This window comes from Nannobrachium achirus (genome assembly GCF_963921795.1).
Source record: "Nannobrachium achirus genome assembly, chromosome: 16".
Lineage (NCBI taxonomy): Eukaryota > Metazoa > Chordata > Actinopteri > Myctophiformes > Myctophidae > Nannobrachium > Nannobrachium achirus.
Window position 1 is genome coordinate 11,729,797 of NC_137823.1, and position 25,242 is coordinate 11,755,038.

The 25,242-nt window shown below is 43.3% G+C and overlaps 1 protein-coding gene across 5 annotated transcripts; it reads right to left on the bottom strand.

Moving 5' to 3' along the window:
• Positions 1-1,068: 1,068 nt before the first annotated feature.
• gpatch2 (G patch domain containing 2) lies at positions 1,069-25,242 on the bottom strand. 5 transcript variants are annotated; one of them, XM_080745351.1, is made up of 12 exons: positions 25,109-25,242; positions 20,078-20,348; positions 18,843-19,046; positions 17,474-17,633; positions 15,392-15,611; positions 13,918-13,982; positions 12,469-12,687; positions 9,042-9,165; positions 7,656-7,695; positions 6,742-6,806; positions 4,484-4,593; positions 1,069-2,775 (listed from the first exon to the last, which is right to left on the bottom strand). In XM_080745351.1, the coding sequence occupies exons 1-12, from the start codon at positions 25,207-25,209 to the stop codon at positions 2,606-2,608; spliced, it is 1,749 nt and encodes a 582-aa protein (XP_080601477.1). In that variant the 5' UTR covers positions 25,210-25,242; the 3' UTR covers positions 1,069-2,605. The 5 variants fall into 5 exon arrangements, with proteins under 5 accessions (XP_080601477.1, XP_080601479.1, XP_080601476.1 ...); XM_080745353.1 differs by having other exon boundaries at positions 4,484-4,572; positions 15,395-15,617; XM_080745350.1 differs by having other exon boundaries at positions 15,395-15,617.

Consider the following 25,242-nt stretch of genomic DNA (forward strand, 5'->3'; position numbering starts at 1 on the left):
TGGGAAGTGGGGCAGTTCAGAAACATCATCGATGATGAGGATGCTGTAGTTTCATAGAAACTACAGCCTTATACTTCCCGGAAGGCTGGCAATGCTGAAATAGAAGCCGTTGTTCTTGCATTATCAGGAGAATTAGCCAGTAGCTATGCCCCTCCCAAAAAGCTTTTGTCCAATGCTAGCTTAGAATAACTTCCTGCTTTTTTTTTATCGTCCACTAATCGTTAATCGAGGTAACTTTGAAATAATGGTTGATTTGAAGTCCTACGACCCAGCCCGTGCTCCCAGCAGAGGGTTCACTTCAACATCTGCTCTGGCGTGGCCAGTAGTGGTGGGCAAAAACCTTTTTTTTAATGAAGTTCTTGTTTCTTCGAATGTTACGTTCTTATGAAGGTAATCACTCTTGAACGACATCACTAGTGGCCAGACTGTCGCCTCCCACAACGTTCAAATGCCTCCGTCATGCAGTCTGGAACAACAGAGGCCACTTCGTCTTCAGTCACGCAAATCTGTCCCAATATAAATCAAAATAATATAGCATATATAGCTGGAAATGAAAAGAACAGTGGCCAAATACGTAAGCCATTTACCATGAGAGGGAGTGGGTTGTTGGCTGATTTACCACTGTTTCAGGGTTGTGGCACGAGGCAAAACCGAGTGCCAAACAACCCTGAAACAGTGGTAAATCAGCCAACAACCCACGACCCTCGAATGGTAAATTGCTTTTCTACCACTTCTACCATATAAATGAAAGAAAACACAGTTGTAAGTTGCACGGTTATTTAGTTACAATCATTAATTGTTTCAGTGGGCGGGGTCCATGAGCCAACTCAAGGTTGTTGACTGATTTACCACTCAGAATCCAGTATCTAGATTGACCACAAAAAAGTGGTAGAAATATAATTTTAGGGGACCTTGACATGAGAATGTTTGAGAACCACTGATCATAGAAACATACGTTTTTTTGTTTTTTTATCGTGAGCATTAATGACTTACAGACGACAGCTTCCGGGAGGTGGCGTTCCAGACTCTAACATACATATAGCATTCGGAGGTTGTGGGATCAGCTTGTCCGGCTACACGAGACTTTAACTTCAACATCACCCTGCTGGTCTGCAGTCTGAGGTAAGAAACACCTTGGATGATACACTAAAACATGACGTGAGAGGCCTTCTATTTTGACTCTCTCTCTACAGCAGTGTTTCTCAACCTTTTTTCTGCATGGGCACACTTTTCATGTCCCAAGAATCCATGGGCACACCAACATAATACAGGGGTGTAAATGTCGTCACTGTCGGGAAGAAACCTTGTATCTCCAAGTTTCAAAATTGTATGTTTCTTCGCAAAGTAAAGCCCTGCTTCATCATACAGGGCTGTCGCACAACAGTAGTGAAAACAGCTGATCTACAAGCACACAACGCCTCGCGGTGTATTTATCATTTTTAAAATGATAAATACAATACTGGCTTTCAAGCCGTTTCAAGGGGCACACTTGACCCTTCTCTGGGGCACACCAAAGGTCCCCAGGCACAGTGGTTGAGAAACACTGATCTACACAGAGTCATTTTCTCCTCCACCTCATCTGTTCTCTGCTCTGTGCAAGAAGAGAAGTAAAAGACTGGGAGGGTTTTACACAACCAGTGGTGGTCAGTTAACCAAGCATGTTTTTACTTTACTTGAGCATTTGGTTTGAGTTTCTTTGGGAGCTTGTGATATGACTCCACTACAGTACATTTCAAAGACAAATATTGTACTTTTGACTCCACTATACTATTTCTAGGATGGGACCCACACTAAAACAATAAAGAAAAGAAAGGAAAAAGGAATAAAAGAAGAAAAGAAAAAAATTATGAATTAATATTTTTGATTAGATTTTTTTGAATTTTAGGGGAACAATTCAACATTTCTTAAAGGTCCGCTGTCAGCCCCGAAATTATAATTGTATGATACAGTAGGTCATGTGGTCTCTCTCCCGTGTGGATCCTGAAACAGTCTGAAACTGTCTCAGTGTAATCTGCCCAACAACAGCTGACCAGTACAGTAAGTAGTCATACAGTCAGGCTATACAGACAATTAATTTGATTGGCTTATAATTGCGCATCCCCACAATGACATCATAAAAATATTAACTTGTTTTTTTAAGATGATTCTTAAAGTGACAGTAACCCTTTAGGTGACAGGCCCCCTTTAAGAGCAATGCATTGATCTTAAAAACACACCTCAAGTGTTCTTTAAAAGCCAAGTACGCCAAAAATTTAACCGGAGCATACATTTTCGACTAAGCAACTTTCACGTTGCAGTCGAGTAAATAAAAATATTCTACCAGAGGGCATCTTACAGTTTTGACCGCCGAGTACAGTGGTCCACCGCTGGACACCACAGGGTCTCTCCTCTGTCCCCAATATGGGGACATAAGGACATTTGTGTCCGCGGCCTCGCCTTTTGAGCCGTAGTTGTGGCGCCGATCCTTCTACTCCTATAATGGACGGCATTTCGGTTCCCCTCCCGTCCAGCCCCCCTGTGGCGTTCTGGGGGGGCTTGGGGAGGAGCGTCTCTTTGTCCCGAGCGTGCTCAGGCCCCCCTCCAAGATCCAGGCTCGTCCTGGGTCTCAGTTGAAGCCCAGGCCCGCTCCCTTGGGCCTCTGCGCGGCCCGCACAGGCTCGGTGATGCCCCTGCCGTCGGGGCCCAGGCCCGTGCCGGGGGTCCAACCCATGCTCTGCAGCATGCGGTTCCCCATGTTGGTCTCTGGGATGGGGGCTGCGCTCTCTGACATCACTCCTGGGGGGGAGGGAAGGAGACAGGAATAACCCTTTTAGGACTGCTGCTGATTCTAAAAACGCCTTCTAAATTCTGACCTGGGTTTTCTGAAAAACTTCAAATATTTATTCAAAAATCACAAAAAAAATAATATATCGCTGTTGTCGAGTGGAAACCTTGTATGTACAAAACCGTTCGTTTTGTATTTATCATAAAAAAAAAGAATAACTAGAAATATGTTCCTATAAAACAGTGTGGGCTCGCATGTAACACCATGTATGGGCATAAAGATCTACCCTTTGGCTGCTTCTCATTGGCTAAGGGCCCTGCCTTTGTACTGTCGAGGAGTACTTGACTGTAGGGGTGGGCCTGGGCCGGTATCGACATTTTCTTATCACGGTTACCGTCTTCCCATTTACCGCCGGTATTGCGGTAATTATCGCACCCCCGTATCTATTAAGGTTCGGCGATAAGCCAAAATATTGCAATCGTCTTCCCAAAAGTCGCCTCTCCACAGCCTGACTGCCCGAGTTATACTTCCCCGTACAGCACAGCGGGTCTGGCTTTGAAAGGAGCAGATCTACAAGCTCACAACACGTCGCATCCGCGACGCATACTGAGCTTTTAGATCTGTGCACTGTCGGGTTACCATAGAAACGTAGGCTACTTGGGCTTTTCAGACACAGACAGCTGTGTGTGAACAAACCAGAAAAGAGACGGGTAGTCAGATCGTGTACAGTGATTCTGTAAACTCAGTAACTCAGGTCTCAAATCGCAGTGATTGAGTGCTGATATATACAGGTTTTAGTTACAAGACTTGACAGAAAAGGTTATAAAATCGCCGACGGGACACAACGCGCGACGCGGTGGAAAAAGTAAAATAGTTTCATTTTCGGTTTTAGTCCACGCGGCCCGCGCTCCGCCCGTAATCCGTATGAATAAAAAATAAACTTCCATAAAGTACTGCCACAACACACGGTATGTATTAACATACTTGTGTCGTGTGGATTACAGAGAAAGTTTACGCAGCTCCGTACTCCCCTACGAGGCTGCTGCTGCTGCCCTGTGTGCAGGTCTGTGTCTTCCGAGTGACGTATGTGGCTTCCAAACATGTGGTACACGGCCCAGAGCAGAGCGGCATGGAGCGCTTGCGGTCCTCGCTTCTCCCCCGTTTTAAAACTCGCTTGTTTTCAATAAAAAAATAGACATTTTTTTTTTCTTTTTTGACCGCGGTAAGCACCCTGACACCGCGGTAGGCCTCGGTATACCGCGGTACGGCAGTACGGCGGTTACCGTCCCCAACCCTACTTGACTGATAGATAAAGATCTACAATGTTGATTTATTCATCTCAAATCTGAAAAACATCTTTAGAGATCATGGATCATCACCCAATCTTTGTGGAGACTTTAATGAAAATCTGCTGTCCAGCACACCGCGTCCAGCACAATGTTTTTGAATCCAGAGGATATGTACAGGTAATCACAGGTGCAACCACTGAAAAGAACTTGACTGATACACTGCCTCCGTACTGTCGAGGAGAACTTGACTAAATTGACATGATAGGTTACGCCATTTTTGAGGAGAACTTGATAGATAAATAATGAAGATAAGATAGTGTTCTCGCTTTCGGCGAGCCCACAATAATGAAGAAAATAATGAAAATAGCTGATTGACAAGCACACGACGCTTCGCACCGCAAGGCTTTGTGTAGGAAGAGGTGTGAGTTACCTGGGGGGAGGGCAGAGCCCAGCGGGGCGGCTTTCCGCCTCCGTTTGACGTCACCCGTACACAGAGAACCCAGGTGGCCGCTGGTCTGTCTGCAACACAACAACACACTGCTTTAGGATAACGTCTAGACCAGGGGTTCTCAAACTGTGGGTCGGGACCCCCAGGGGGGTCCCCAAATTATTTTGGGAGGTTGCCAGATGATTAACTTAATGTGCAACATTGTTTTCTCACTCAACAGTAAAGAACCCAACATAAAGTTTAAGTGTATAGAGGTTATCTGCACATTTCTAAAGTGACAATTTAAGGACTCCTCTAAACAAATTAAAACATTGGCCAAATTGTCAACTATTAGAAGCAGAAATTGGGAAAATAGCCAATCTACATGCTCACAACGCCTCGCGATGTGAGGCGTTGTGAGCATGTAGATCTGCTATTTTCACAATAGAACTGTGTTAAACAAACTCTTAGTGCTCGTAGGGTGGGGGGTCCCCAGTTAAAATGTGATTATTTTGGGGGTCGCAGCCTGAAAAGGTTGAGAACCACTGGTCTAGACCAGGGGTGGCCAACTTTGATGATGGAGAGGGTCACTATATTTCCACCTTCACGCATATTGCTAGATCCTACTTTGTAATTCTATAGTATCTCATACAAAAGAAGCAAAAATAGCCGATCTACAAGCTAGAAAACGCATCACGCTGCAACACGTTTTGAGCTTGTAGATCTGCTTTTTGCTTCTTTTGAATTGGAATCTAATTTCAAATGCATTTAGTTATACTCAGTGTAAACAACACTGACACTGACTGACATGATGGAATAGTGTTGTGCTGGAAAGTAACTAAACTGAGTACAAGGCATGACCGGTGCCTTGGACTCCATTGGCATACCTGTTGATTATAGTAAAGCAACATTGTGTGGACTAACAAACTGACAGAATACAACTACAAAATGCGGCAGGCAGAGTTTTACCTTCAACTAAGAGTTTTAACTTCAACTAAGAGAACATATTACTCCAGTTTTAGCGTCGCTACACTGGCTCCTGGTTGTTTTTAGGATTGATTTTATAAATAATTGTACTTGTTTATGAAGCTCTTAACACATTGGATGCCCAGAATTATTCAACATTTAATTTGCTGGTGCCCATGGCAACCCGCCATTTTACCTACCTTCGAGGTACTGGCGAGAAAAGTAATCCGAGTAAATGTAATCCAAGCATGTCCTGTTTATTTCGCGAAAATCTTTTCCTTCAGTCAGGACCGTGTGACGGCCGGTAGAAGAGGCCGCCGTTTTGAACATGAAAGTGATTTAAAATCTAGATTAGGAGAAAACTGCATCTTTGTGCAGCAGCTAAACATGGCAGTGAACGGGCAGACAGCACTTCCCGGTCATGTGATCCCACGGTGCATTTTGTGAAATGGAGTTTGTTTCATCACCGCGGTAGTACAGTACAGGTGCTACAGTACAGTATAGTTTACTGTACAACGCGGCAAACGCGTCGTTGGGCACACAAAGACATCAAAGAGATTGACGCGTTGCCACCTCGTGGGCACCCGTTGAGTTAATGGTCTGGTACCGTCTTATAGCGAGGACCAATCAGGCATTGACACTAAGGCTTGCCCACCTGCCCTCGGCAGGTAAATAAAACATCAGGGCAGGTGAAGTTGGCTTTCAGGTTGTCCGACAGGGCAAGTGCTCATTTGAGAGGGGACACAAATGTCTATAAACACAACACGAGATATCTGTCTAAACACCTGAACGTGGCCAGTGCGCTGTGTCTTCTGGTCTGTGGAATGTAAAATAAGAGCACTATTTACCTATAATGTGCTGTTTTCACTGTTGCTACATTTAAAAATATAAAATAAGTGTGAAACCATAGACATATTCAATCATAGCTAAAGTATTTGGTATTTGGATTTGGAGGTATTGAGGTATGACATTTAATCGCACAGCCCCAGAAAGTAAAGAAATAAGTGTTAAATTGAGCGGTAATTAAAATCGTACCTATCATTTTATAATGGACGATTTACTTTTCGGGCAAGTGGGCATTACCTTCGGGCAAGTAGAACATGACCTGTACTTGCCCGATGGGCAAGTGCCTCTGAGACCTTAGTGTCAACCCCTGCCAATTATGTGAAGAACTTTCGGTACACTTTGAATGCCAGAGTACTTATAAGCACTGCGTTGGCGTTAACGTCTGGTGTTACGCTAACCGTGACAAGAACACCGTCATTACACCCTCTCTCTCACTCTTTGTCTCTCACCTGCTGGCTGTCTTCACCGAGCAACTTCTCCTGTGGCCTCGGTCTGTCCGCGAATCCCAGTGCAACTGAATGTAGAGAAGAGGAGCGAGAGAGACAAAGAGAGAGAGGCAGAGGGACAAAGAGAGAGAGACAGAGAGATAGAGATGAATGACACACAATCCCGGCATCCCGCCATATAAAAAACCTTCCCAAAAAAGAGACTACGCTATCTTTCTATTCAAGGGAGGAATAAAAAGAGACTACGCTATCTTTCCATTCAGGGGAGGAATCGAGTTGCTTGAAGCAGCAACTTTTAGCCTCCCGCTCTGCGGTGAGACAACGCGGCAGCCAACCAGACACGAGCTGTGGTCTGGAAAGGGGCGTGGACCAGGCGTACACACCAAGGTTATCTGGGTGGCTCATATTTGCTTGTACACACTACACACACACGCACGCACGCACGCGCACACGCACACCACATATACACACTCACTGGGGGGGAAACTCGGCTACTTGCATGAATGAGCTCACTTCAATAAAACTTCTGCAACTATCGTTTGTATGCATGGATTAAAAGCAAAATAGAATATCACATCCTAATATACACTCTGTAAAACCGTGTGAAAAGAGTGTGTGTGTGTGTGTGGGGGGGGGGGGGGGGGCACACACACTAGCGCTGTGCTTCATAAACAATCAGCACAACTGAGATTGAGTTGTTCACCTTTTATTTTGAAATATCCGAGATCACTAGGATTTTCTGGAAGAGTGATCATCGCTAGTTTGACCACTTCAAATACTCTTTATTTTTGTTAAATTAAGTAATTACAAAAAATAGGCCATCTACTAGTTTAACCCATTCAATGCCTATGACGGGATTAGGAGGACTGAGTGTGACTGTGTGAGAGTGGAAATGGAAGCCAGCCGTTGCTTCTCACCTGTCCATGGTCTCTCCTGGAGGCTGGACTGAACCACGGTCTGTTGGGAGACAAAAAAACAACACCTGCTTTTACACCAGGGGATTTCAAACTTTTTGGACTCGGGTCACCCCTGTAAACAACTTTGTCATCCACGGCACTCCTGAATTACACTGTTCATTTTTAGAATCTTATATCATATTGGAGAAATATCCGTTTCCATCAGAACTGACTGAAAACAACTTTATACTTAACTATATTTAAACACTTAAACCCCAGCATCTCTATTCTGGGGGGAAGGTTCAACAAAAATAGCAGTTCTACAAGCTCACAACGCATCAGGTAGTGACATGTTGTGAGCTTGTAGATCATCCATTTTTTGGTGAAGAGAGTTGGCTGTAGATGGGAAAAGCAGCATAAAAGCATAAATCACTCTAAAATATAACAAAGTAGGAATGATTCAAATGAACAAACGGTCCAGATATGAACAAAGCGTAGAGCTGAAGGAGTGTGGAACTGAAGCTGTGACAGACTTAAGACTATAACAGAGGGAATGCACGTGACATCATCATCATACCCGGACGTTATGCGCCACCGAGTGGCAAAACACTACTTTCTGGCCTTGACAGCCCATACATCCAAACAGTAAAGCAGGGGTTGACACTAAGGTCTCAGGGGCACTTACCCGAAAAGTAGACGATACGATTTTAATTACAGCTCAATTTAACACTTCTTTATTTTCTGTGGCTGTGCGATAAAATATGTCATACCTCAATACCTCCAACTCCAAATACTAGCTATGATTGAATATGTCTAAGGTTTCACGCTTGTTTCATGATTCCACAGACCAGAAGACAGAGCGCGCTGGCCACGTTCAGGTGTTTCGACAGATATCCGCTGTTGTGTTTATAGAAGGTTGCGTCCCCTCTCAAATGAGCACTTGCCCAGTCGGCAAAGCAAACTTCACCTGCCCGAAAGTTTTATATACCTGCCGGGGGCATGTGGGCAAGCCGTAGTATCAAATACCTGGTAAAATCTGATTGCATTAAACAACGCTAAACAACATTAAACTCACTTTGCCCTTCACTTTATGCATGCGCTTAACCTCTATACAATAATCAATACGTCACTCACTTATTTGGGTCCTAGGATTGTGTGTGTGTGTGTGTGTGTGTGTGTGTGTGTGTGTGTGTGTGTGTGTGTGTGTGTGTGTGTGTGTGTGGCGTTGTGAGCATGTAGATCTGAATGTAGATCTGCTATTTTCACAATAGAACCTTGTTATACAAAATGTAATGCCACAATGCTTAGTGCTCGTCATGGTTGGGGGGGGTCGCCAGTTAAAATATGATTATTTTGGGGGTCGCGGTCTGAAAAGGGTGAGAACCACTGTGGTAGTGGACCACTCACTCGTGGGGGTCCTGGGATTGTCGTCCCAGTCTGTCGCTGAAGCCCGGGGGTCCGGAGGACCCCTGCAGGATCCCGTCAGACGTCTGCTGGTGGCCGTGGAGGCGACTGAGTCTGGCCTGGAACCCTGATGTCAAAACAAAAAAATATAAACTAAAATATCACCACTGATATCACCACTGAAAACACAACTGGAGGAAAATACAATTCACGCTGTATAGGAATAACACAAATAAACGAGGGGGGACAACAATCTTGAGGTCTGGAATAGAATCAAATACCTTGGTGACTTGGTTACTGATCAAATGACTGATGCTGATGATGATATCTACAGACAGTGTAGAAAGTTGTATGCTCAAGCAAACACTATTACTCCTAAGTCAACGTTCTACTAAAGTGAAAGTGTCATTGTTTAAGACATATTGCACACCGCTCTGTACTGCTCACCTATGGTCAAGAAATCTTTTTTTCAAAAATTTAGACAAAATAATTACTAAATTAATTTGGGATAAGAAACACCCTCGAATAAGGAAGGATTTTCTGCAAAGGCCTAAATCAGAGGGTGGAATGGGGTTACCAAACTTCAAATTATATTATTGGGCATGTAACTTGCGTGCACTTTCTTTTTGGCTCCAAGATCAATTGCCCATGTGGGCGATTATTGAAGGTCGATATTGCCCCCCAAACCTATAGTTAGGCCTAAATCAGAAATTAGCCAACAAAAATAAATGTTGCTACATACTGTTCATGTACTGTAAGCCCCTCCCATACACTAAAATGTGTACCCGGCCTGAATGCGTTAAACTATAGGATCATAGAATGCAGAGAGACATTGCAGTGTCTCAGTAAACTATAGGATCATAGAATGCAGAGAGACAGCGTAGTGTCTCAGTAAACTATAGGATCATAGAATGCAGAGAGACAGCGTAGCGTCTCAGTAAACTATAGGATCATAGAATGCAGAGAGACAGCGTAGTGTCTCAGTAAACTATAAGATCATAGAATGCAGAGAGACAGAGTAGTGTCTCAGTAAACTATAGGATCATAGAATGCAGAGAGACAGCGTAGTGTCTCAGTAAACTATAGGATCATAGAATACATAGAGACAGCGTAGTGTCTCAGTAAACTATAGGATCATAGAATGCAGAGAGACATCGTAGTGTCTCAGTAAACTATAGGATCATAGAATGCAGAGACAGCGTAGTGTCTCAGTAAACTATAGGATCATAGAATACATAGAGACAGCGTAGTGTCTCAGTAAACTATAGGATCATAGAATGCAGAGAGACAGCGTAGTGTCTCAGTAAACTATAGGATCATAGAATACAGAGAGACAGAGTAGTGTCTCAGTAAACTATAGGATCATAGAATGCAGATTCAGCGTAGTGTCTCAGTAAACTATAGGATCATAGAATGCAGAGAGACAGCGTAGTGTCTCAGTAAACTATAGGATCATAGAATGCAGAGAGACAGCGTAGTGTCTCAGTAAACTATAGGATCATAGAAAGCAGAGAGACTGCAGTGTCTCAGTAAACTAAGCGACAGAACTGGGGCACTGTGGTAGACAGAGCCAACCTGAGTAATACACAGCAATACACAAAGCTGGGTTGCTTTATGTTTTTACAGTCATTTTACTGCACGTCCACGACTACTGTACTGTTGACAGAATTATGTTATTGAGAGCTGGTTTCTTCAACACTAAGACACACAGTATCAACACCAGGAGCTGAAAGATAGCATTCCAAAGCATGACTAGACTAGCTGTAGACATGTTGTTAAGACTGCCTTGTTATGTGTGTGCAGTGGATGCCTCCTACTGGCCATAAGTGGTACTGCAGCAACACTAGGATGAGGTGAGATTTTAGTCTTTTATTTTGTCTCATGTTTAGCCTTTTACCCCTTTTCTACCCAATTCGGTCGCTTTGCCAATTCATTCCTCCCCATACACATCCCCGCTGACAGGTGCTGTCTCCCCCAGCCCGTGGGAGTAACGTGTAATTAAGCAATATTAAACGACAGGGTGTGCATTATCGTGGTTATTGGCAGGCCAGCGTTGCTGCAGGAACGAGCCGATAGGTGAGTTCCGTTGGCAGGGCTGAAGTGCCGATAAATACGATAAGGCACGACTCTCGAGTGTAATATTGCGATTATACAACAGTTACCCTTAAAAAAAAGTCAATTTCATTTCATTACATTTTTTCATGCCAGATTTCGCTACTATGTCCCTGAACCTCACATGAAAACTGCTAGCCTAGCCGCTTACAAAGCATTGACTACGGAAACTATAGAGCAAGGGTCTTCAACAGGGGTTCCGGGACCCCTACCGGGTCCTCAGAGTTATTATAGGGGGGCCACCAAATCCTTGTGTGATAGGATCATTATTTTCAATTAAAAACTTTGGACCCTATTCTGAGGAGAACATTAGGAAAAATAGCAGATCTAAAAGCTCTCAACGCCTTGCGCTGCGAGGCGTTGAAGGCTTATAGATCGGCTATTTTCAGCAAAGAGGTTTGGTGTTGAGGTAAAAAAGAGCCGACCAAGTACAGATTGAAAGGTCAGGTTTACTAAGTATCGACGATTGATGTGGCTAAATGTCTGAAAAAACATTAACACGAATCCAACATGGACTGATGACAGTGCTGTCAAACGAGTCGTTTAAAAATCTGCATCACATATTTATACAATATGTAGAGGGGGTCCCTGCTTCATCTCTCTCTCAGTTAAAGGGTCCTTGGCATGAAAATGTTGAAGACCCCTGCTATAGAGGGTATGCACAACATGCATAAAGTAAGTAGTAAGTAAGTAAGTACATTTTATTTGTATAGCACTTTTCACAGAGATAGCTCACAAAGTGCTTGACATACATCAGAGGAAATAAATAAATAAATAATAATAATAATAATAAAAACAGGCAGAAGATAAGAAAACAGAACAAAACACAGAAATGTACAGTGCATCTTTGAAACAAAACAAAACAGGAGATACATTTCACACCCTGGAGGAGAAGCTCACTGACTTTCCCCAAAAGCATGCTGAAACAGTAGTGTTTTTAGCTGGTTCTTAAAAATGTCCACAGTATACCCTGGTCAGCAGACCTTAGGGTCCTGCTGGGCACATATGGTTCTAGCACGTCTGTCAGATATTCAGGTGCTTGGCCATGCAAGGCTCTAAAAGTGAGCACCAGGACCGGTGTAATGTGACACCTTCTGCTGGACCTTGTTAACAGCCTTGCTGCAGTATTTTGGATGAACTGAAGGCGGTCTAAGGAAGTTTTATTGAGGCAGGTGAGAACTGAGTTGCAATAATCAAGGCGAGATGAAACAAAGGCATGGATAATCTTTTCTAGGTCGGAATTTTGCAACATTCCTAAGGTGGAAAAAACAGGTACTTGTCACCGACTTTATGTGTGTGAGTGAATGGCAAATCCTACCTCTCTGTGCTCCGGGGCTCATGAGAGGAAAGGTCCCGGTCAGGATGCTGTTGAACACGGGGTCCACCATCTCCAGCTCCTCCCCCCCGCCCCCCTCCCCCTCCCTCTCCCACCAGGGGACCACCCCGGCCACGCCGCACGCTCCCCCACCGCCACCCGGACCCCCACCCAGGCCCCCCGGCTCCCCGTCGTAGAACCAGTCGCTCTGCTCGTCATCACCTGGGGAGGTGGGGGAAGAGAAAAGAAAAGAAAGCAGTACATGAATAAAATGTATTATCCCTATAAAAAGTAAACCACATGTTCAGGAAGACTGAACACGTATTCTACCATTTTTAGTTGGACAACTTAAAATACACTTTCATTAAAATAATGAATGCCATCTATAAGCTTTACAAGCCGGCGCGCTGAAACAGGTTGTAAGCTGGTAGAGTAGGTGGCAAATTTTCTGTGCATGACGCACTTCCATAGAAGCTTACTTGGAAACTGAATGACTGAAATCAGTGGTGGAGCCTTGAGAAGTTTACTCCATGGGGAGTGAGTGTACAGTAGACGATGAGCTGATACCTGTGGAGGTATAATATGAACTAGACTAGAATGGAGAAATCATCCGTCAAGGGCTTCTGCCAGAAATATGGGGCGGGAATAGTCGCCCCGTATTCCTCCCCCTGCCCTACTGGAGCTTCTACAGCTAAAGCTGCAGATTAATATTTCAACGGAGACGCGCCGTCTCAAGCAAGCTTGAGCCATGCGGACCGAGGCGAGCCGAGCGAGCGAGTCGCCGGGCAGAGAGTTGCGAAGTTTGCTTGAGCCGACTCAGCACCTTTTGGATTGCATCCCGATAGGGACAGAATAGTAAATGTTATTGTGGGTTAATGCTGTTGCCCCCAACTGCCACTCAAAGTGACTACTGGGTTGGGCTGCTGGATGCAAGGGTGCCTTGGCGGATGATTTGACAGATGATTTCTCCCGCGTGCTTTTGCTCATTGGCGTTGGAAGCCCCCGGAAGCAGTTGCTGCCTGCAGTTCCTGCTTCCAGGGCAGCTTCACAGCTTTCTGGGAGCTTGCTGATACCCAAGACGGAAATAGCAAGACACAGGATCCGTTATCTGCGTGACATAGGTGGATACCTTTTTAGGAGGCGGAAGCAGGTTGGAGTCTATTCTTTTCCAATGGGAGAGTGAACGTGAACACAGCTTCTGAACCATTCTTTAGTGCCATGGTCTTGGTCACTGAACTAAATACTGGTCGTCACAAGCCACATGATATTCCCAAAATGTTCATACAAAAATGGCTTTTTTTCAGCAACACACATGAGGAGACGATCAACTTTATTGTCGCCGTTTATCAGACGCCGGCGCCCACTTAGGATGCCATTTGTAGGCTTTGTGTACCACGTTGCACTCTAGTGGCTCCAACCAGGATCTTGTATATTAAAAATCTTTGCTGGTACCTTGTCTTCCCTCATCGTTGGTGTAGAGGCCTCCATCACTGCTGTTGCTCACACTGCTGGTCTCACTGGTCAGCGGGGAGACAAGAGGAAGAGGACACATGGAATGAAATGAAAAGGGCATTTCTGCAAACAACTGTCAAGCACTATCAAGTCATTAACTTTACTTTTTGCCGTTGACATGTCAGCTCGTCAATGAAAGGGTTAATAACATGACCCCGTCCCGTTCATCCCTTCAAAGTAAGTGGCAGCAAAAGTGTTAAGGGTCAAATCACAACGGACACTTTTTCTGATCAATATCGATGTGAATGAAGCGATTTTGCGTTGCAGGTCGCCATTAACACTTAAAACTTGTTAGTTTCATTGATTAAAGCAAGTTTTGTTTTTAAACATTTGTTTTTATTTCAAATATGACAAAATAATTCGAATAGATTTTCATAATCAACTAATTCGATTAGTCTGATTAAGTTGTACAATTGGTGACGAGGTGTTGTGAGCATGTACATCAGCAATTTTCACAATAGAACAGTGTCATACAGAATGTAATGCCTCAACTCTTAGTGCTCGTCAGGGTAGGGGGGTCCCCAGTTAAAATATGATTATTTTGGGGGTCGCGGCCTGTGACTTATAACAGTGGTTCTCAACCTTTGCAGGTCGCGACCACCAAAATAGTCATATTTGAACTGGGGACTCCCAAAATAGTCATATTTGAACTCGGGACCCCCTTGGCATTACATGTAGTTTGACTCTATCTATTCCATTGTGAAAATACACAATGGATCAGCTATTTTCACAATTTCTGCCTCTAGTATTTGACAATATTACCTATGTTTGACCAGAGGTCCAGAGGTACTAAAAAGGCCTTTAAAGACCTTAAATTGTCACTTTAGAAATGTGCAGAGACCCTGTATAGTATACATTTATACTGAATGTTGGGTCTGTTTACTGTTGAGTGAGAAAACAATAGCTAAATATCTGGGGATCCCCCCGAGATAATTGAGATAATAGGCTCTATGCATATACGCCATTTTGTTCTACTTCCGGGTGTCTTTCGACTTCCTTCACTACTGATGATACTAATGAAGGCTCTGTTTGATTTATTGTACAGTGGTTCTTTAATTTCAAGTACCCTCATAACTCTGTACAAATGGAATCAACAAATGGAAGCAAATGGACCCGCATTTGTACACTGTCAGAGTTACACACCTCTATGGGGACATTTGGAACCCACTCAAGGACACTTTGAAACCCACTGGTGTAGCAGAGTGTTTCCAGTGAGCCAACATGCACAATATCAGCACCCAGACTCTGTTTGACCAGAATGGAACAGACCCTTAATTAGTATCATCGGTAACACCTGTGAAGGAAGTCGAAAGACACCCGGAAGTAGAACAAAATGGCGTATATGCATAGAGCCTATTGAGTTGAGAATGACTGACTTCTAGGAGTAGGATGTAAACAGAGTGAAAACACTAACCACCTGTCACTCATGTCCTGGTCGGAGGCCTTGTGCTCCTCCTCCTCCAGCTCCATCTTGTCCCTGCAGCGTGCGGTGGAGGTGGGGGTGGAGGAGGAGGTGACGGGGTCCTCGCTCTCCACCTCCACCCCTTCATCTGCTGCCTCCATCAGCCGGTGAGCCGCCATCTTCCTCTTCTTCACGCGGTTCTTACCCCCTCCTCCTCCTCCTCCTGTTAGGACTGACACTGTTTAACACGTAATGCGCCTCATCAGAATCGCAATTTATTTTTTGCATAATTGTCATAATCGTTTCCGTGTTGATAAGACATTTTTTCAGAAATAGTGGAAACTAGCAGGTCTGCAATCTCACAGCCCGTGTTGTAATTGCCTATTTCCACCATCAGTGGGTTTTTTTTAATACCATCAGTATAAAGTTATTAAATATGTCAGTCATTCCTTTGTAAATTCAGTTTATTACATTATCTGTCATGTCTGCACCAAATTCAAAGCCTAAAAGCCAAACATAAACAAATCTTTTTATTCATAATGTTCCAGTGTTCAACGATGAAAACACTATTAACCCATTAAGATGGGGAACACATCTGTGTCACGTACTGTAACCACTTTAACCATTATTGCCGAGTGCCGCGCTATGAGCTTGAGCTTGTAGATCTGCTATGTTTGAAAAAAAACATGAAAATTTGAGCAAATCTTTGAATAAATATTTTAAAGCTTATTTGCTTCTGGGGGGTCCCTGGAACAAAAAAAATGAGATGGGGGTCTGCGGTCAATACATATAATTCAAGGGGTGCTTGACATTAAAAACTTTGAGAAGAAACATACGTTTTTCAAAAAAAAAAACATTAGGATTTGGAAGACATTTATAGGTATTTTTGGAGCTGTGTGAAACACAGGCTCCCTATACGTGGCTGTGTGGGTCTGTGTGTGGGTCTGTGTGTGTGTCTGTCTGTGTGTATGTAGCCTGACTTCGGCGCGTAACTAGTGCCGCACCATTTACGCCACTCGCGCAATATATACATCAAAATGTGCGGCTCGGCCGGGAATGGTGTTCTATTACCTTTCGTTCCGATCCGCCTTACCATGCCGACGTAATCGGCAAAAAACGACGCTTAATTGTCCCCATTGACTTATAATGGGACAATGCAAGAAATCACTTTCAAGTATTTTTCTCTCATAAACCATAGGAGCTACAGTTTCAAACCTCGGAGAGGAGATTCATAATGATTTTAAGAATGAATCGAAAAATAATTACATCACTCGGCCTCATGGTGGCGCTATAACGGCCCACTTTACGTTTTGCCCCGTAACTCTTGAACCGTGGATCGGAAAATTAAAATTCTTTTTTCCCTGGATTCCTTGGGTCAAGACGCATCTCCCCATATAGGCCACGCCCATTTGCGCCAGGATAGATTTTCCGCCATCTTGAATTTTCTCCAAAACACACTTTTTGCTCCTTTTCCTACATATTTTCTTCAAATGTCACAAAAATCGGTACACATGATCTACACACACACACACACACACACACACACACACACACACACACACACACACACACACACACACACACACACACACACACACACACACACACACACACACACACACACACACACACACACACACACACACACACACACACACACACACACAGCTCCACTTCACACAGGTGTGATTTTTCAAGTCTTAATGGGTTCACATTAAATGCCCTAGATGGCGCCAGAGTCATCCCCTCTAGCTGCCCAAATTTCTCCCATCCACCTCCATTGTATTCTACAGGGCCCTGTTGCATCAGTGCATGCGTGATGACATCACTTGGTCACATGACCGTAGTCAGGATGTTGTTGTCTTCCACCCAGTATGGGCCAGTGTAGCCTATAGCTATTGTTTGCCGATCATAATTTGGTCATTTTGCCAGCCATACCCACAGTTAGCCATAAAAAATACATACAATACGTGGGCCTCCAGCGACATCAAAGAGTTTGACGCGTTGACAGCACGTGGGCATTTAGTGAGTTAAGGGTAATTATTGGTGTGACATTAATGTTCATGTAAAATGTGATGAAGGTGCCAGCCCTACCTCCTCCTCCACACAGCTCCATGCCCACCCTGCCCTCGGCGGTGCCCACCATCACCCCGGGCATCCTGCAGTCTGCGTGGGCTCTGGGCACGGCAGGGGGTCCTAGCAGGGTGCTGGAGGTCACAGGCTCCTCAGGGGGGTCCACGGCCATGCGCTTCACCTTCAGGGTCAAACCAACCAACGTCAAGTTTATTATGTCCCAAACGGGGCAATTCATGTTACAGCAGATAATGAAAAACATTATAAACAAGAACATAGATATACAGTAGACATGAACATGGTCACAAGAACCAGATAATAACAGTACAGTGTGACAACAACCATCCATATGCCTGTCACAATGATTACATAATCGTCTAATCGCAATTATTTGAGATAGAGCTACAAGCTTGTAGATCAGCTATTTTCAAGAGATGTTTTTAAAGTATAAAAGTATTAAATATGTCAGTAATCTGCCCTGTGCAGTTTGTGATTATGAAGCCTAAATAGCAAACAGAAATTGAGTTTGTATTCACATGTTCCAGTCTTCAATTGAAAAAAAAAGAAAAAAAGAAAAAGAAACAGAATTAAATCGCTAATCACAATTATTTGTGTGACAATTAATCGTCATTTTAAATAAATGTGTAATCGTGACAACCCTAACCTGACAACCCTACCATAACCTAACTAAACAACAGCTACCTCCTCCTGCTTCCATTATCGATGACACGGATGGAAGTAGGTATAAATGAGAATTTGTACCTGTCGTTTTTAGTTACATGGGCCTCTAAAAACAATAGGTACAAATTCACACAATTTCAAAGAATTGCCCAAATAAATGTTCATGATTTTTTCAAAAATAGCAGATCTACAAGCTCATAGCTCGGCACCAAGTGCAGCGCTATGAGCTTGTAGATCTGCAATTTTTTAATAACTAAAGTATAACATAATGGTTAAAGGACAACTTTGTTTTTTACAAGGACTTTGTTTTTTACAAGGATTCATATTTTAAATTGTAATTAGAGAAAAGAAAAGATGAGATGTTTTCATTTACTGCTATCGTTTTAGCGAGTGGGTGGGGGCATGCGTAAAAGTGGCGATTTCTTTAATACTATTTACAGTAACACTACTAGCCGCCATAAGTCACATCTGCCCATGAAAGATTGCGGTGCATCTTAGGAATGGGCTTATTGTGTCTAAAAATACATATTTAGACACTTGTACGCATGCCCCCCCTCCACTGAAATAAAAATCATTCAAATCTCTAAAACAATAGTAAGCAGTAAATGTAAACATTTTAACACTCATCTTTTCTCTTCTCTAATTACAATCTAAAATATGAACCCTTGTTGTAAAAAACCAAATCCTTTAAAGTGGTTAAAGTCCAGACCTTGCGCCTGCGCCGCAGGCTCCTCGTGCCGTCCAGCAGTGCCATGTCGTCGTGCCAGAGCGGGCGCTTGCCCCGGCCGCCCGGATCGCTGCCCGGCGGGGCGCGGCGCTTGGGCCCCAGCTGCTGCTGCTCGTCAGAGTCGCTGTTGTTGTTGTTGTTGGCTGCCGAGCCGGAGACCCCGCCTCCCGTGCCGGCACGGTAGTCCTGCAGAAGAGAAGAGACACGCCGTGATTAGTATAGTGCCTCAGTCATACTTAGAGGTAGGGTAAGTGATTTCATTTCGTTCAAATATAACAATTCAAATAACAAAATGGGTCTATGTTACTATAGAGTGTTTGGTCCATATTTGGACTTCAGCCTTATCCCCTGTGAGAAGAAAAAAGCAGGCTTGAAGCTTCATTTACGGTACTCTGTAGAAACCAATGGCATGACTATTTCTTTATGGTCTAGACCCTAACCCCTAAATTTCTTTGCCTTTTTTTACTATTTTGAAAATCATTTTTAAATAGTTCAAATGGCTGATCTACAAGCTCACAACGTGGCTCACGATGTAGATCGGCTACTTGAAGTACCGGTATTTTAAAATAGTAAAAAAAGGAAAAGAGGTTTATGGGTTTAGGGTTTAGCATGGACGAAAAACTAGAACAGGGGTTTTCAAAGTGGGTGACGGGGCACCCTGGGGTGCTGCGACGGCAGTCCAGGGGTGCCGCGACATAAGTTGATAATATTTGAATTTATTTGGAATTTATTTAGTATCATTTTAAACTTGAAGTACAAAGTTATTTTCAGTCAGTTCTATGGCTATTATCTCAACGTTTTCCTCGCAACATAATCACTAAAATATCGTCACTGTCGGGCAGAAACCTCGTATCTCCAAGTTTCAAATGTGTACGTCTTTTGGTAAAGCAAAACCCTGCTTCATCATACAAGACTATCACACAAAACTAGTGAAAACAGCCGATATTGTGTGCTTGTGGATCTGCTGTTTTCACTAGTTTAGTACATTTTGTAGATGATAAATACAAATCATGTGGTTTTGGACATACAAGGTTTCCACCCGACAACGACGATATGCTATAAATAAAAGGTGCTGGGAGTGAAAATTATAATGTAGGGGTCCCTCGGATTAAAAAAAAATATTTATGAGGTGCCCTGAGACAAAAAAGTTTGGGAACCCCTGCTCTAGAAGTCCACTCTGAGAAGAAGATCTCCATCCATCCATGGTTCCTCCTCACCTTGTGCGAGTCCTCCACGCTGGACTCGGAGCCCTCGCTGAGGTGGTGTCCCGCCGCCTCCCAGGGCGGGTGGGGGTTGTCGGAGCGCCGCTTGCGGCCGCGCCTCTTGCGGGCCTGCCTCTTCAGCAGGCAGCCCACGGGCCCCAGGGCCCCGCCGTGGTCCCCGCCGTCCCCCAGGCCCCCCCCGCCGCCCCGCGCAGCCTGCTCGGAGCTCTCCTCCAGCGCAGACACCAGGTCATGAACCAGCTCGTCCATCGTACGCCCAAAGTGCCTGGAGGGGGAAGGAGGGATGAAAGAAAAGACCATTTTCACCTTTGAACCTTCTTTTTTTTCGTTCTTTTTTTTTCTTAGGTGATAAAGTCCCAACTTGGGCTGGGTACAATAACCTCGATACCACCATCACACCACGGTGGTGTAAGTAGGGATGGGAGGATAAACGTTATTATCATTTATCGTGATTAAAAAACACACGATAATTGTATTGTGGAGATTTGAATTTGTTGTGAAGTTATCCTCCGTCGTGCACTGAGATCAATTCACCTTTTATTTTCTGAGCTGCATATCCGGTACCAATTAAAAACCTCTATAATTGGTCAAACGGACCTGGAAACAATGTACTTGATACTGTAATTTTTCACTCTACCAAATCAAATGTTCCGCCCCAGGATAATGGATGCTGTTGGGGATATTCTGATTATCGTGATAATATCGTAAATCACAATTTCTTTGATCACAATAACCGTGGTATGACATTTTCATATCGTCCCATCCCTGGGAGGATGTCCCCCAAGGAAACGCAGGGATTCATGAAAATACTTTTTTCACCTCTCGCTTTGTTTTCTCTTAGGCGATGAAATCTCAACTTGGGCTGTGTGCAATAAACACAATACCACCATCACACCAAGGTGGTGCAAGTGTCCGAGGCTTGATCTACAAGCCTACAGCGCGTCACAAAGTGACATGTGACATGAATTGTTCACTGTCCACTCAAAAGTGCACTCAATTCAATTCCATTTCAATTCAAAAGGGCTTTATTGGCAAGCGAAAACATACGTTTACATTGCCAAAAAAAGAGTTAACAAGATTCTAATTGGCCCACTAGCACAGTTAGTACGGTGTGTTTAGGGCTCTCAAGATTATGACGATTAATTGTCACTCAAATAATTGGGATTAACGTTTTTGTCTTTGACAATTTACATTTCTGTTTGGCTTGTAGGCTTTGAAGTTGCACATGGCAGATATGACACATGAGACATGACCTAAATATAAAATAAATTACTTGCTAAAAAGAACATTGATAGTGGAAATGGCAGATATATCTGCTATTTCCACAATCAAACATATAATTTTCCGAATGTCTGAGTGAGTGTCTGTCTGTCTGTCTGTCTGTCTGTCTGTCTGTCTGTAACAGCGTTTCTCCTCAATGGCTGGAGCAATTGATCTGAAATCGCATCACCATTAGCATATGAACACACCTGACATAACTGTGAGGCCCGTTTGTCACTTTCACAAATCATATGCTGTATATTAGCATTTTTATGGTGTATCTACTATCTATTCTGCATCTAGCATGAGGCATATCTATTCTGCATCTAGCATGAGGCAACATGTTTAACCAGCTCTCTGTGTGTGTGTGTGTGTGTGTGTGTGTGTGTGTGTGTGTGTGTGTGTGTGTGTGTGTGTGTGTGTGTGTGTGTGTGTGTGTGTGTGTGTGTGTGCGCGCGCGCGCGCGTGCGTGCGCAGGTGGGGGGTTACGTTCCATCCCTCATACTGTGTGCACAGTGCACACCACATAACCCACACACTGCACATCATTTCAGAGCTCATATCTTTGAACGGGTAAGGGCTAGTTTATTTAAATGATTGAAAATATATGAACATTTTTCAACATGGAAACGATTATGACCGAGCCGATTATGGCAAAATAACTGCGATTATGGCAAATAATTGCGATCAGAGACGATTATGTAATAGCTGAGACAGGCCTAGCTGTGTTGGTTCTAGGTTGGTGGCCTTGGCTTGTTGTGACTTGTTGTTGCAGGTTACAGTATCTGTTGACAACTACAACATATTCTAACAAGCTAACAGCGCTTGTATAGACCTGTTCTTTTTGTTGACAACAAGCAACACAGTTGTAGTAGCAACACGGATAATAATAAAGAACCTTTTTAATCATTCATATTCCTTTGCGTCTTAAGCCCCTTTTCCACTGGTGTGGTGACCCAGCACCACACCACTCCACACCACCCACTTATGCCAGGGTTTCCACTACAAGGACCAGGGGAGAGTGGTGTGAAAGTGGTACTAAACGTGGTACTAAAAAGTATCCACTCCAGAGTAGATCTGAGCTAGGCCAAAGATGGCCAAACACTTAATGACTGATCACTTTGACTTTTCATTTAGACCACCAGGATATAGTTGTAATACATGATAATATATTCTACTGTGTTATAACCACTATTATAATCCATTAGAGTGTATTATAATTATCATAGTAATACATTAATACTTTATAGTGTATCACAGTTATAATCCATTACAGTGTATTATAATTTAGGATAGTTGTAATACAAATCTATATTGTATTATAATCACATGAAGGGTCAATTTGTTTATCACCGATAGGGGTACTTTTGTGGAATGGAAAATGTAGATATTTTTATGTGGTGTGGTGTGGTGTGGTGCTAAAGCTGCAGTCGAAAAGGGGCTTAGTGGTTTCCACCCACAACAACAACAACACAATAACATGACTAAACAACGTCATCACCTATAACCAGTGGTTCTCAACCTGTGGGTCGGGAGTGGGGACCCCCAGGGAGGTCCCCACATGATTTTATGGGGGTCCCCAGATGACGATGTAAGGACATTTAACGTCAAACGTTGGCCAACTTGTCAAATAATATAAGAAAGAGGCAACAATTATAAGAAAGAGGAAACCATGCAAGGCACCAACCCGGGGCCCGTTTCACGAAACCTAGATTAGGGATAAAGCCTGGCTTTATCAGCTATCCTGGCTTTAGTAAGCCTGGGTCAGAGCTCAATCGGTTTCATGAAAGCTGAATTATCTTGGCAGATTAGCCTTGCCAGTTAACCTGGATATGTTAAGCCTGAACTTGGTTTCATGAAAGTTATCCCACCTTAGTTACCATGGAGATTAAGCTGTGAAGCTAGCCTGCTCCGGACCAGGCTAACAGCCAAGATTTGTTAATCCAGTGTCATTTTGTTAAAGTTTTGTGAAATAGCTGTTAGTCCAATGACTCCAAATGTTAACAAAATACCCTTTCAACACCTATGTTAGTATACAGACTCATTTTAATGACCCTGCATTAAAATGAAATAAAACAATACAACAACATATAATCAATTTAATTATAGGCCTATTACTGAAATGGTGAATAAATCATGAATCATATGACTTGTGTGATATGTCATTGTCAGTCACTCTGTTATAGGCACACTATACTTCACATTGTTGTTAGATGTGTGATAATATATTACTGAAGTTATTATATTATAAAAAATTGCTGACAATGTATGTAGCAAGGGTGTTTTAAATAGAGTAACCATAAGAGTAATCTAGGTGTGATTATTCTATAGCCGCCAGAGGTGTAAAGTAATGAAGTACATTTACTTAATTAAGTATAATCTGAAGTATTTGTACTTTACTCGAGTATTTCCAATTTCCAATACTGTATTTACTTCTACTTCACTATACATCTGAGATCCAAAATATTATTATTGTACTTTTACTACATTTATTTGAAAACTTTAGTTACTATAGGCCTACTTCTCACAATGCAAAGCATTGAACTTGTAGATCTGCTATTTTCAAAAGATTTTCCTACATTTGAAAACTTGAAATGGGACATATGCAATATGAGTACTTTTACTTTTTGTACTTTACATACGTTTTGATACTTATACTCAAGTACATTTTGAATTCTGGACTTTTACTTGTAACAGTCTGTCTTCATTGCAGTATTGATACTTTTACTTGAGTAAAACATATGAGTACTTTTTTCACCACTGATAGCAGCTATAGCATGCCTGTCTGTTTTTTTTATGTGGGGGGAGGGGCAGAAGAACCCTGCTCTGTTCCTCTGTGCCGTGATTGGTCACGATCAAGGAATCAACGCTCGACTGCATGGGCTTTTCAAGGAAAGCCCATGCCCATGTCAAGCCAGGCTTTACGATCCTGGCTCGACAAAGTCTCTCCTTCTCAGCCTGGCTTGGCATTAGTGGAACGGAATAAACCAGGCTATACGGAGGAGGCTTTGTCAAGTCTGGATTTGGCTTAAATCCTGGCTTATTTAATTCTGCTTTCGTGAAACAGGCCCCCGCTCATCAGGAGCAGTTAGGGTTCAGAGTCTTGCTCAAGGACTCTTCCACACTAATAACTCTGGGGGAGCGGGACGTGGATCACAACTGGCCACTCTACCCCTGAGCCACTGCCAACAAGCTCACAGCGGGGCATTGAGGAGCTTGTAGATCTGCTATTTTCACAAAATGTATCTGTGGAGTGTGGAACAACTTTGTCAAAACTAAATGTAATGCCTCAACTCTATACATTTCCAAGTACCTATCAGGGTGGGTGGGTTTTGGGGGGGTCCCCAGTTCAAATATGATTGTTTTGGGGAGGTCCCCAGTTCAAATATCATTTAAGGGATCCCCAGTTCAAAATAAATATGATTATTTTGGCCTTGAAGGTCCCCAGTTCAAATATGATTATTTTGGGGAGATCTCCAGTTCAAATATGATTATTTTGCTGAGGTCCCCAGTTCAAATATCATTTGGGGGGTCTCCATTTCAAATGTGAATACTTATGGGGGGGTCTCAGACTTCAAATATTATTTGGGGTGAAAAGGTTGAGAACCACTATGCTATGTTACCGGCTGCCTAGTTAGTTAGTAAGTAGTAGTAGTAATTGCATTAGCCAGCTCTCTAGCTGTGTGTGCTGCTGTGCTGATGTCAACAAAACAGTGGCGTTCATTCTGTGTGAATTCCAGAGAGTGTAGTGTAAACAACACTCACCAGCCGCTTCCCCTCTCTTTGCCTTGGCTTTTTAGATTCTCTGCTCGGAACATTAAAGCCACAGTGAGACCGTTTAACCCAGAAGCAAGGAGAAACAACATGGAAACAACAACACACACACCATGGTGAGACAC